The 14,015-nt window shown below is 43.4% G+C and overlaps 1 protein-coding gene across 1 annotated transcript; it reads left to right on the top strand.

Moving 5' to 3' along the window:
- Positions 1-1,516: 1,516 nt before the first annotated feature.
- Positions 1,517-10,924, top strand: LOC122542154 (ferritin heavy chain A-like). The gene is made up of 6 exons (XM_087978009.1): positions 1,517-1,618; positions 2,531-2,677; positions 3,298-3,423; positions 9,653-9,799; positions 10,374-10,499; positions 10,778-10,924. Exons 1-6 carry the CDS (start codon positions 1,517-1,519, stop codon positions 10,922-10,924), a joined length of 795 nt encoding a protein of 264 aa, XP_087834135.1.
- Positions 10,925-14,015: the final 3,091 nt, after the last annotated feature.

The following is a 14,015-nucleotide window of genomic DNA, read 5'->3' as shown; positions in this document are numbered from 1 at the left end:
TAGAACTGAGGATGTGGAATGGGATCATCGTCTTCAAATTAGAACTGAACTGTCTGGGATAACGTTAGGAATGGATGCTTCACAGGAAGGATAGTGGATGCGCGCACACACAGGCACAAACACAAAAATACAGCTCACAGCACAGACACGGTCCTTGACAGAAGGTAGGTACAGCATTTGTGGCAAGCAAATGCTGACTGGGGATCTTCCTCCTGCTGTAGCCTTTACCCACCCCTGCAGATAGCACACAAATACCTTCTGCCTGGATGGATGGCCGTTGAGGACTTGTTTTGCATCGCTTTTTATCGGGATCCTCCCCTCCGACCTTACCGTCCTGGGTGGCACTGCCAGGAGGTGGAAACCTCTTGAGGCATCGCTCTCAGAATCAACGGGACACTCGAGGCTCTCCATCACAGCGAGGTGACAATCCACAGAAAGGTCAGTCAGGAGACTGAGGCAGGGAAACGCTGTTCAGATGCAGATCATCCACAGAATCACAGAATTGTTATGGCACAGGAGGAGGCCATTCAGTCCATTGGGCCTGCAACAGCTCTGGATGTTTCCTAATGAACCTGTCCAGAGATGTTATCAGACACCTCTGGAGCAGGTATGGTCTTGTACAGAGACCTCCTGGCCCAAACAAAGGGACACTCCCCCTGTGCCACAAGACTCTTACCAAACAGGTTATTGAAACATAGAATGAGAGAAAAAAAGGAATGGGAGTCGGCCATTCAGCCCTTCAGGCCTGCTCCAACATTCCATGTGATTGAAGCTGATCATCTAACTCAGTACCATCTCCCACTCCATCCCCATAAACTTTGATCCCTTTAGCCCTAAGAGCTGTACCTAACTCCTTCTTAAAAACATTCAATGTTTTCGTCTCAATGGTTTCTGTGGCAAAGAATCCCACAGCCTCCCCACTCTCTGACTGAAGACATTTCTCCTCATCTCAGCCCTAAACAGTTTACCCCGTGTCACGCGACTGTGACCCCCCTGATTCTGGACTCCCCGCCATTGAGAACAGCGTTCCAGTCTCTGCCCCATCTGCTCCTGTTACAATTGCCTTCTCCTAGCGCCTATCTCCCATTTCCAACACAAAAGGCTGAAAAACTGACTCCCCTTCTTCATTGAGCCCCTCTTGCAGTTGGTCACAACAAACTTTATTTTAAAAGAAAACTTGAAAACCTTTCCTCATCCAAACCTATTTCTTTCAAAAGGACACAAACTCACAGTGACCTGATTGAGATGCTGCTGAGTGACCTCCTGCTGTTCCAATCACAGATTAATCATCTAGACCTGATTCTAATCTACACCTCTGGTCAACTCTGGTTAACACATCCCCACTTTCTCATTGGGGCCTATGTTCATGGGGGATTCCTGATTGGCTGTCAGGAATTGTCAATCATCATTGGTGATACCTCTCCCTGGATGTTCCCTGGGGGATAAATACAAGAGCTGAGGGGAGTGAGGCTCAGGTCTGGAGTTGTCTGGGTGATAGTGAGCAGGAATAGTGAAGATGGCCTCCCAAGTGTGTCAGAACTACCACAAGGACTGTGAGGATGCTGTTAACAAGCAGATCAACCTGGAGCTCTATTCCTCCTATGTTTACCTCTCTATGGTGAGGCTTGTAGGCTTGAAGGTTCTGTTTTAAAGTTAAGACTGTGATGTAACTATATGGAGTATCTAGGAATTTCCTTGTCATATGTCTGAGCAAATTGTATGTTGAGACTGTTGTCCTTGTCCCGTTCCCTGGACACACTTGACCCTGAAACCCTGTTTAGGATGCCCTTAAATTATAACCCTCCTTTGGGTGAGGGTCCCCAGTTTATTGTAACTCTGCACAGTGTAACCACTAGCAACTATCACCTGCCTCTGCAGTCAGGAGGGTGTTTTAAATCTCTTTAGCTAGTTATGACTCATCTTTTTTGGAAAATGTTCTTTAAACCAAATGTATTAATTTTAAAAGTTGGCCTATGAAGCTATTTCTGTTGAAGTAAGTTTCATAACTAACTTTGAATGAGGGAAGTGGTTAAATGGCACACTTTCTCACATTGAAATGTGAATAATTTACAAAATAGCACAGTCAAAATTCTGTGCAGAGTGGATACTTATTCAGATGGGTGAGCTTGGTAATGAGATAGCTGACTGAGACTTCACATTTTAATCAATATGTTCATGTCCTGAGTTTCAGTTGGTGAATGACCTCACCAGCTTCCAGCATTGAGCATGAATGTTTCTCAACTGCAGTGCAGGGATGTCCAATGGCTGTCCTCAACTGGGACCTTCACAGTACTGTGCCACACGAGCACACTGCCTCCTTAAGATACAGGCCAGGGGTTGCAGTTGGTTTTTTGATCTTCAGTTCTGGGAGATCAATATGTCTGTTATTTTGGCCAAAAGTCAGATGACTTTCTGCTTTTGTCACTAACTTCAATTAATTGGAAGTGAATTGAAATGGTGGGATGGGTCACTTTCTGATTGAACCATGGATGAGATTGAGATTTGCTTCCCACTTTATCTCCACTTGCAGTCCTCTTACTTTGACTGGGATGATGTTGCCCTGTGTCACTTTGCTGAGTTCTTCAAGGAGCAGTCCCATGAGGAACGGGAACACGCTGAGAAACTGATGGCATTCCAGAATAAACGTGGAGGCCGAGTCATCCTGCAGGATGTCAAGGTTGGCTTCTGTAAACTTTGAAGGTTTATTTTGTGTGAATGCAAATTGACTGTATCACGCAACCTGTTTATTGTCTCCAGATTTGAATAAATTGCTCACCAAAATAATGCATTGAATTTAAAAAAAACTAGTTAACACTTGTGAAACAGCAATAGGCAATTGGGATGATCCAGAATACTGGATGGAGAGCAACATTCCCATGGAAGAATGATCAACTATATAACCTCAGATGTCAATTCCAACACCCCTAGTAATGAGGTAAGAATGAGAGAATCCATAGTGGTGGAAGGTAGCAGCATCTCCTTTCTGCATCTCCAAGATGTTTCTAATGGGCTGGGCAAAAGGATTGAAATGGATAGAACAGTACAGCAAGGAATTACCACCATTGGTGCATATATTTAGATACATTTGGATTGTAGTATCTTAAAACAGTTTTACAGTAGGATCTTCTAAAATTCCTTCAGCTCAAGGAACAGTGAAAACTAAAGGAGTCAGTAAAACAATTGGCCAGAAATCCAACTCTTGCAATGTTTGTTGGAATAATGAACTGATCAGATGTAGCCTGTGAGCCACCTGTCTGAGATGAGCTGGTTTTTCTCTCCTGACTTCCCTTCCTCCAGAAGCCAGAGCAGGATGAGTGGGGCAATGGTCTGGAGGCAATGCAGAGAGCTCTGCAGATGGAGAAGGATGTGAACCAGAGTCTGCTGGATCTGCACAAACTCTCCTCTGACCACATGGACCCTCATGTGAGTTTCTTTTTTTCTCTCCAAAAGTTTGTAAGGAAATCTGTTTACTCCCTGGGGGGCAATTCCAATTCTAATCTACCTGCCTCCTGCCAGCTGAAATCCAGAAACATTTCAGAAGGCATCCCTGATTGTGGTGAGGGAGGGGAACAATGTGGTGGTGATCGTCACATCTGTAATGGGATGTCTCACTCAGGTGCATGGTTTGTTCCTTGAGGCTAATCTTTGTCTCCTGTTCCAGCTGTGTGACTTCCTGGAGAGGCACTACTTGGATGAGCAAGTGAAGATGATCAAGAAGCTGGGAGATCACATCACCAACCTGAAGAGACTGGGAGCCCCTGAGAATGGCCTGGGAGAGTACCTGTTTGACAGGCTCACCCTGAGCTGAGTGGGATTCAAGAACTCCATTTGTTGGAGATGGTGACTTCATTCTTGTGGATGACTTTGGTTGTGCTCTGCACAAAATTAAAATAGTGTTCACCATGGAACTGGGTATTTTGTGTAACTACTTAGTTTCATTGTGTTCTTGAGATTTTGATGTTTTACATCTGATCATTAAATCCTTTTCACTCAACCTTGTTTCAATGCTTGTCCCAATAATCTGTTCTGTTTTATTCGGCTGCGTAGAGGGATTTTTTGGACTAAATGAGCAATTCTCATAATTGGAAATTCCACAACAGCTTAAGCTTTTTTCCTTGTAAGGAACACTCACTAACTGCCTGTGCTCACTGGAACAGGTTTACAGCAACAGCCTCTAGTCAATAGTTTGAAATCTAATCCCAGTCTAGATGTTTGACACAACTGCTATACTCTGAGCAATTCTTTCAACTTTTTTAAAACTGAAGCCAAAAACGGCTGCTGCAAATCAGGAAGACGACCTGCTGGGAAAATGTGGGTTTGGCAGTAGGTGTGGTGTGAAATCAGTTGAGAACAGTTGCTAGACCTGAAATATTAATTTTCTTGCAATAGATACTATTTTCCATCAATTTGGTTAGATGTTTAGATTCTGATTTAGCCAATCATCTCAAATTACTCCTTTTGCAAGAATATAAAGGTTGAATATCTTGCTTGGAGGTACACTACCTTGCACTGTGTTCTTGGATAAGCTATACTTGATTGCTATATGGTGGTTTCTCAAGCTGGGAAATGGTTTCTCTTCTCCATGTTCCATGCTGGAGAATGAAGATTCTGCTTTTAATTGGCATCAGTATCTCTATTCTAATTGGCTAATAACTATCCTGTGAGGAAATGCAACAGTGCCTACCTTAACCCATGTGGGACTTATATAGCAATTCCCTTTTTACTGCTCTTGCAATCCAGGGGTGTCAAATACTGAAGGCAGCTATAGGACCAGAGTAGCATTTGCAGGATTTTGTCCCAATTTTCTTTCCTTTTAACTTCGATGAAATCAGCTCTCCTTCGATTGCACTCTGCATGGAGTGTGGAGTCACATGTAGGTCATGGTGGCATTGACATATTTCTCAGAAAATCTAACAGGTGAGTAGTACTGATCAGGTGTCATATTCACAGCACATGATAGAATCAGGGGGTCACTAAATGACTGCACAATCATCATATGGCTATGCTGTTCATTTTTCTCATTCAATGGAGATAAATGGGACAGGTGCTTGTCTTTGGGGGCTGGGGAGACAGTGTTTCCCATTTAAGATGGTATTCTGTAAATGTCTGCTACAAATGTAACTTTGGTGCTTTATGCATTTTCTATCCCAATAGTATTGAAATGTAATGTGCTTTAGCAGTGCGTGCAAATTTAAGTCAAATGTTCTTTTCCAATCTGAGTGTGTCCATTTTGCAGGCTTGACCAGGCTCTGAGTGATGATTGATATAAGAACAGATGCTCCAAGTGATAAGGCTATCTATGGATTTGGTTATGTTCATCAGTTCTCAGGGGGTGGTGGTTCCCTGTGTGCATTTTGATTTTGTGCTTGAATGTTTTAATTTGGAGGATGGATGTTATCAGCTTCAGTTTGTGAAAAGCCAAAGCAGCCACCTTAGTGATTTCATTGACAGGGAATTTCATGATCATTGATAGGGAATTTCATGATCATTGATGGGGAATTGGCCTAGGAGAGGGGCTGTCAGTCTTTATAATGGGGAGTGTACAAACAACACTTCAGAATCTTGACACCCTCCAGTTCAAAGCACCCCACTTCATTGGCACAATAGCCACCAACATTCATTCCTTCCACCCACTGACACTTAACAACTGCAAGGTGTACCAGTGACCAAATGCTGTAGGAATTTGCCAACATGTTCCAAACCCATGACCACTCCCATCTAGAAGGAAGAGGGCAAAGATACATGGCACCTCCACCCTTGCACGTTTGTCTCTGAGCCACTCACCTTTTTGACTTGGGGAAATATATCGCTGTTCTTCCTCTGGTGCTGAGTCAAAATCCTGGATTCCCTACCTAACACGATTGTGGGTCCACCTCTACCCCATGGCCAACAGCAGCAATTCAAAAAATAAATCACCACCACCTTGACAAGGATAATTAAGAATGGGCAATAAACGCTGGCCTAGCCAACAGCACCCTCAGCCAGGGAGTGAATTAAAAATAGCAAGATCTGATTATTTTCCCCAAGGAGAGGCACTGGGAGCCATAACGTTTCATGAGATTGGTAAGTGCTATCAATGAAGGGCCATCAATAAAATGATGACTCTACATCAGGTGACACATTACCATGAGAGCAGAATGTTGCAAAGTTTAATGGAATGGGCAAGACTGGCAGATACAGGACACTGAGGGGAAGTGGAAAGTGATCCACGTCTGACCAAGAAAGACAATTCAGTGTTTTATAAAAGGTGACATCTGCTTGTCATCAAAACTAATGATCAAAATGAAATTATTCAGACAATTGGATCGAAATGCAGTGAACTGACATAAAAACACAAAATAAAGGAACTAATTTAATATTAGTCCTGCTGTGAAAGAGGTTCAAATCCCTATGGATGGAGGTTCTTTGTAAAAGTGTCAAATTCTGGTTCAACCACATCTGGAGTGCTCAGTTCAGGCATTAATGGTGCAACCTAGACTTTCTGAATGAACTCAGAGATAAAGATCTGGTTAAATGATATCAACAGTTTGCTCACATTCCTCAGGGTACAAAGTTAAGGGATGAGCGTAATTGAAATGCTTATGGTGATAAATGGATTTGACAGAGTAGATAGAGGGGAACTGTTTCTTCACAATGGGTCAACTAGAACTGAGGATGTGGAATGGGATTAGAATCTTCACATTAGAACTAAACTATCCAGGATAATGTTCGGAATGGCTTCTTCACAGGAAGGATAGTGAATGCACACACATATACACAAGCACACAAACATACAGCTCACAACACAGACACGGTGCTTCACAGAAGGTAGAGCCAGCTCAAGTGGCAAGGAAATGTCGATTTGTGATCTCCCTCCTGCTGTAGCCTTTACCCACCCCCGTGGTTAGCAGACAAATATCGTCTGCCTGGATGGATGGCCGTTGAGGATTTGATTTCCATTGCACTTTACTGGGATCCTCCCCTCTGACCTTACCATCCTGGGTGGCCCTGCCAGGAGGTGGAAACCTCTTGAGGTATCGCTCTCAGAATCAACGGGACACTCGAGGCTCTCCATCACAGCGAGGTGACAATCCACAGAAAGGTCAGTCAGGAGACATAGGCAGGGAAACACTGTTCAGATGCAGATCAACCACAGAATCACAGAATTGTTATGGCACAGGAGGAGGCCATTCAGCCCGGTTGTTTTCTCATGAACCTGTCCAGAGATGTTATCAGACATCTCTGGAGCAGGTAGGGTCAGGCACTCAAACCTCCTGGCCCAGACAGAGGCACACTACCCCAGTGTTACAAGACCCTTACTACCCAGGTTATTGAAACATAAAATTAGAGAAAAAAGGAATGGGAGTCAGCTGTACACCCTTCCACCATTCTATATGATTATGGCTGATCATCTAACTCAGTACCATCTTCCCATTCTCCATCCAACATTTTGATCCCTTTCACCCTAAGAGCGGTACCTAACTCCTTCTTGAATACATTCAATGTTTTAGTCTCAATGTTTTCTGTGGCAGAGAATTCCACAGGCTCCCCACTCTCTGGGTGAAGACATTTCTCCTCATCTCAGTCCTAAACAGCTTATCCCGTGTCACTACACTGTCATCCCCCCCCCTCGACTTTGAACTCCCCACCATTGAAAACTGCCCACCTTTCTCTCCCATTTCCAACACAACAGGCTGAGAAACTGACTCCCCTTCTTCATTGAGCCCCAGTTGCAGTTGGTCACAACAAACTTTATTTTAAAAGAAAACTTGAAAACCTTTCCTCATCCAAATCTATTTCTTTCAAAAGGACACAAACTCACCGTGACCTGATTGAGATGCTGCTGAGTGACCTCCTGCTGTTCCAATCACAGAATAATCATCCAGACCTGACTCTAATCTACACCTCTGATCAGCTCTGGTTCACACACCCACTCCCTCTCTCTCATTGGGGGCCTATGTTCATGGGTAATTTCTGATTGGCTGTCAGGAATTGTCAATCATCATTGGTTATACCTCTCCCTGGAGGATAAAATAAAATGCATGCAGGAGTGAGGTATGGGTCTGGAGTTGTTTTGGTGATAGTGAGCAGGAATAGTGAAGATGGCCTCCCAAGTGTGTCAGAACTACCACAAGGACTGTGAGGATGCTGTTAACAAGCAGATCAACCTGGAGCTCTATTCTTCCTATGTTTACCTCTCCATGGTGAGGCTTGTGGTTTTGAAGGTTCTGTTTTAAAGTTATGACTGTGATATAACTGTCTGGAGTATTGAGGAATTTCCTTGGTCATATGCTTGAGCAAACTCAATATATTGAGATTGTTGTTGGCTTTTTTTTCCTGAATGCACTTTACAACATGGTTTCAGGGTTATTTTAGAATGCTCTTAAATTATAACTGGCCTTTGAGTGAGGGTCCCTAGTTTATTGTAACTATGCACAGGGTAACCACTGGCAATTACCCTCCTGACGGCAGACGCTGGTGTTGTCTTAATTCTCTTTAGTTATAGTCTGTTCAGTAAATTGATTTTGGCCACTGTTTGGAATTTTGTGTTCAATGCTAGTCTCCCTCCTATTGGAAAGATGTTGTGAAACTTTGAAAGGGTTCAGAAAAGACTTACAAGGATGTTGCCTGGGTTGGGAGAGGCTGAATCGGCTGGGGCTGTTTTCCCTGGAGTGTTGGAGGCTGAGGGATGACCTCTAGTTGATTAAAATCATGTGGGGCATGCATAGGATAAATAGATAAAGCCATTTCACTGGTATGGAAGTCCAGAACTAGAGGGCATAGGTTTAGGGTGACAGGGGAAAGATGAGACCTAAAGGGGCAACTTTTCCACTCCAGGTAGTATGTGTATGGAATGAGCTGCCAGAGGAAGTGGTGGAGGCTAGTATAATGGCAACATTTAACAGTCATCTGGATGGGTATATGAATAGGAAGGGTTTGGAGGCATATGGGCAGGTGGGACTAGATTGTGTTGGGATATCTGGATGGCATAATGAGTTGGACTGGAGTGCTTGTTTACATCTTGTACATCTGACTCCATAACAAATCTCTTTTTCAAAAAACTTTCTCTAAACCAAATATATATTGATTTTTAAAAGCTGCCCAAATAATGCAGCTGTTGTCTTTTGTTGAAGATGAAGTGAGTGTATTTAATGTGAGGAAAGGTGGTTAAATGGCCCTTTTTTTTTAACTTGTGAATGATTAAAAAAATAGCACAGACCAGATTCTGTGCCGAGTAGATAGTAGGACAGTGTGGTTATTCAGGTGGGTGAGGTTGGTAATGAGGTAGCTGACTGAGACTTCTGCCTGTTAGTCATGTTCATGTCCTGTGTTTGGTCAATGATCTCTCTAGTATCCAGCACTGAGCAAGAATGTTTCTAACCTGCAGTGCAGGGATGTCTAATGGTTGCCTCCAATAAGGACCTTCTTGGTACTCTGCCACACTAGCACACTGCTTCCCTAAGATACAGGCCAGGGGTTGCAGTTAGCTTTTTTAAATCAACATTTCTGGGAGGTCAAAATAATGTCTGCGATTCGGATCCCAATCGACAGATGACATTCTGCTTTTGTCACTCCAATTAATTGGAAGGGAATTGAAATGGTGGATGGGTCACTTTCTGATTGTGCCAAGGATGAAAGTAATGCTTTCTTCCCACTTTATCTCCACTTGCAGTCCTCTTACTTTGACCGGGATGATGTTGCCCTGTGTCACTTTGCTGACTTCTTCAAGGAGCAGTCCCATGAGGAACGGGAACATGCTGAGAAACTGATGGAATTCCAGAATAAACGTGGCGGTAGAGTCGTCCTGCAGGATGTCAAGGTTGGCTTCTGTAAACTTTGGAGATTTTGGTGTTTTTGTGTGAAGTCAAATTGACTGGTATCAGTCAATCTGTTGAGCCTCAAGACTGAATAAATGCTATATGAATTGGAGATTGTATTGGTGAGCAATGCACTGAATTGGAGACAATTTTGCACTTGTGAAACAGCAACAGGCAATTGGCATGATCCAGAATACTGGATGGAGAGAGAATCATTCTCATGTATGACTGATAAACTATATATAACCTCAGCTATCAATTCCAATGCCCCTCTTCAGTGGTAAGAATGAGAGAATCCACAGGGGTGGAAGGTAGCAGCATCTCCAAGATGTTTCTATTGGGCTGGTCAAGAGGATTGAAAGGGATAGAACACTAAAGCAAGGAATTACATTTGGATTATATCCTAAAATGTGCTTTCACGGTGTGGTATGCTTCTAAAATTTAAGCTCTGGGAACAGTGAAACCTAAAGGCGTCAGTAAAATCTAACTCTTTGGAATAATGGACTGATCAGATGTAGCCAGTGATCCACCTGTCTGAGATGAGCTGTTTTTCTCTCCTGACTTCCCTCCCTCCAGAAGCCAGAGCAGGATGAGTGGGGCAATGGTCTGGAGGCAATGCGGAGAGCTCTGCAGATGGAGAAGGATGTGAACCAGAGTCTGCTGGATCTGCACAAACTCTCCTCTGGCCACACGGACCCTCATGTGAGTTTTCAATTTGTTTTTTTTTCTCTAAACACTTGGCAGGAAATGATCGTTGCTTACTCCTTGGTTTGGGGGAGGTGGGGGGGGGGGGGGGTAGAATTCCAACTATCATAGACCTGCCTCCTGCAGGCTGAAATCATAAGCCTTTCAACAAACATCCCAGAGTGTGGTGAGGGAGAGGTGCAATGTGGTGGAGATTTCCCACATCTGTATTGGGACATCACCTTTTTCAGCTGCATGGTTTGTTCCTTGAGGCTAATCTTTGTCTCCTCTTCCAGCTGTGTGACTTCCTGGAGAGGCACTACTTGGATGAGCAAGTGAAGATGATCAAGAAGCTGGGAGATCACATCACCAACCTGAAGAGACTGGGAGCCCCTGAGAATGACCTGGGAGAGTACCTGTTTGACAGGCTCACCCTGAGCTGAGTGGGATTCAAGAACTCCATTTGTTGGTCATGGTGACTTTATTCTAGTGGATGACTTTGGTTGTGCTCTGCACAAAATTAAAATAGTGTTCACCATGGAACTGAGTATTTTGTGTAGTTTATTAGTTTCATTTAGTTCTTGGGTTTTTGATATTGAACATCTGATCATTTAAATCCTTTTTCTCTCAACCTTGTTTCAATGATTATCTCAGTAATTTGCTCAGTGTTTTTATTCTGGTCTGTGGAGAGACTTTTGGAATAAGTGAGCAACTCTCATAATTGGAAAGCAGTTGTGGAATTGAAGGTTTTTTGGCTTGTAAGCAGTGCTCACTATCTGCCTGTGCTCACTGGAACAAGTTTGCAGCAACAGACTCTAGTCAATAGTTTGAAGTCTGAATGATTGACACAACTGGTGTACTCCTGAGCAATGGTTAGAGGTCTTTGCTTCAATTTTCAAAAACATTGGCTGCTGGAAATCAGGAAGAAACACAGCTGGGAAAACTTTGGGTTTAACAGCATCTGTGGAGTGAAGTCAGTTAACAGTCACTGGACCTGAAATATTAATTACTTGTGTAACTGATTATTGTCAGACTTTAGTATTTTCCAGCAATTAGTTCTAATGCTTAGATTCTGATTTTAGTGGATCATCTATAAGAACATAAAAGTTGAATATCTTGCTCAAAGGTACACTACCTTTTTGTTCTTGGATAAGTGATACTTGATTGCTATATGGTGGTTTTTGCAAGCTGGGAAATGGTTTATCTCTTATCCAAGTTCCAGGCTGGAGAATAAGATTCTGCTTTTGATTTGGCATCAGTGTCTCTAGTCTACTTGGCTACTAACTATCCTCTACATGAGGAAATGCAACAGAGCCTACCTTGTCCTACGTGGGACAATTGTAACAATTCCTTTTTCTTTTTTGGTGACCGTGCTGGATTGCTAGAGCAGTAAATACTGAAGGCAGCTGGTGCAAAGAAAGCTATAGGACCCAAGTAGCATTTGCAGTAATTTGTTCCAAATGTGGTTTTTTCCCTCTGAATTTACATGAAATCAGCTCTCTCATAAATAGGCTGCAGTGAGTGTGGAGTCGGATTTCAAGGGAAATCTAATGGGTGATGAATGCTGCTCCTGCTTGGGATGCTCGCAGTCCACAATAAGTAGGGCACAAAGTAACTTGGTCAATGACTGCTCAGCCATCTTAAGGCTGTACTGTTCATCTTTCTCAGCTTGAACTGAGATTAATGGGGCAGGTGCCTGTCTTTGGAGGGGAAGAAAAGACAATATTTTCCTGTCTAAAACATTATTCTTGTGCTGATATCGAACACAAATGTCAGCTTTGCTTACCACCTCTTCCATAATTTTGGGATTGAAAATGTACACATGCTTTGAGTTTGCATACACTGAGGTCAAATGTTCTTTTCCAATCTTCCCAGTAAGCAAATTGAGATGGTCCATTTTACAGGCTTGACCAGGCTCTGAATGGTGATATTGGAACTGCTGCTCCAAGTGACAAGGCGATTATGGATTTGGTTATATTCACTAGTTCAGAAGTGGTATTTCCCAGCGTGTATCCTGAGTTGTGCTGACCATTTAATTTGGAGGATGGACATTATCAGTGTCAGTTTGTGAAAAGCCGAAGCTGACACCTTAGTGCTGTCATTGACATGATCACTGGGGAGAGATGTTGAATGTGGGAGGGTAATTGGTTTGGGCAGGGGGTGTCCAAGTCAGGATACGGGGGAGTGTGCCAACAACACTCCACTCCAGGATCTTGACACCCTTCAGTTCAAAGCAGCCCATTTGATTGGCACAATAGCCACCACCATTCATTCCTTCCACTCACTGCCACTTAGCAACTGCAAGGTGTACCATCTACCACATGCTGTAGGAATTCACCAAAGTTCCTCAGACAACATGTTCCAAACCCATGACCACTCCCATCTAGAAGGACAAGGGCAGAAATTCATGGCAACTCCACCCCTTGCAAGTTCCCCTTCGTGCCACTCACCGTTGACACTTAGCACTATGTCACCGTTCTTTCCCCTGTTGCTGAGTCAAAATCCTGGATTCCCTCCCAAACAGGATTGTGGGTCTACCTCCACCAAATAGACAACAGCAGTAATTCAAGAAAGCAAATCATCACCACCACCACCTTGACAAGGGTAGTTAAGATTAGATGATCTACAGTATAGAAACAGGCCCTTCGGCCCAACACGTCCACACTGACCCTCTGAAGAGTAACCCACCCTCTGACTAATGCACCTAACAACTATGGAAAAGTTAGCATAGCCAATTCAGCTGGCCTGCACGTTTTTGTAATGTGGGAGGAAACCCACGCAGACAGTCACCCAAGGCTGGAATCGAACCTGGGATCCTGGCGCTGTGAGGCAGCAGTGCTAGTCACTGTGCCCTGGGCAATAAATGCTGGCCCAGCCACCAGCACCCTCATTGTGTGAGCGAATTAAAAATTAGCAAGATCTGATTACTTTTCCCAAGGAGAGGCACTGGGAAACACCACTTTTCATGAGATTTATCAATCTTCTAGATGAAGGAATGAAGGGCCATCAATAAAATGATGACTCTACATCAGGTGACACATTACCATGAGAGCAGAATGTTGCAAAGTTTAATGCAATGGGCAAGACTGGCAGATACAGGACAATGAGGGGAAGTATAAGGTTATCCACTTCTGACCAAGAAAGACAATGCACAGTGTTTTGTAAATGGTGACCTCTTCTGCTGTGTCATCAAAACTAATGATCAAAATGAAATTATTCAGACAAGTGGACAGAAATGGAGTGAACAGATGTAAAAACACAAAGCAAAGGAACTAATTTAACTTTAGTCCTGATCTCAAAGAGGTTCTTTGTTCTTTTATAAGAGCTGGCATGTCATGTTAATATTGTACACCACATTGGTTCAGCCACATTTAGAATACTGTGTACTGTTCTGGTCGCCACATTACCGAAAGGATGTGGACTCTTTGGAGAGGGTGCAGAGAAGGTTTACAAGGAGGTTGCCTGGTATGGAAGGTGCTAGCTATGAAGAGAGGTTGAGTAGAATCATAGAGATGTACAGCATGGAAACAGACC

This window comes from Chiloscyllium plagiosum, unplaced genomic scaffold (assembly GCF_037043375.1).
Source record: "Chiloscyllium plagiosum isolate Xiang-an unplaced genomic scaffold, Cpla_swu_hap1 HiC_scaffold_33, whole genome shotgun sequence".
Classification (NCBI taxonomy): Eukaryota; Metazoa; Chordata; class Chondrichthyes; order Orectolobiformes; family Hemiscylliidae; genus Chiloscyllium; species Chiloscyllium plagiosum.
This window is presented reverse-complemented; position numbering and strand designations above follow the sequence as displayed.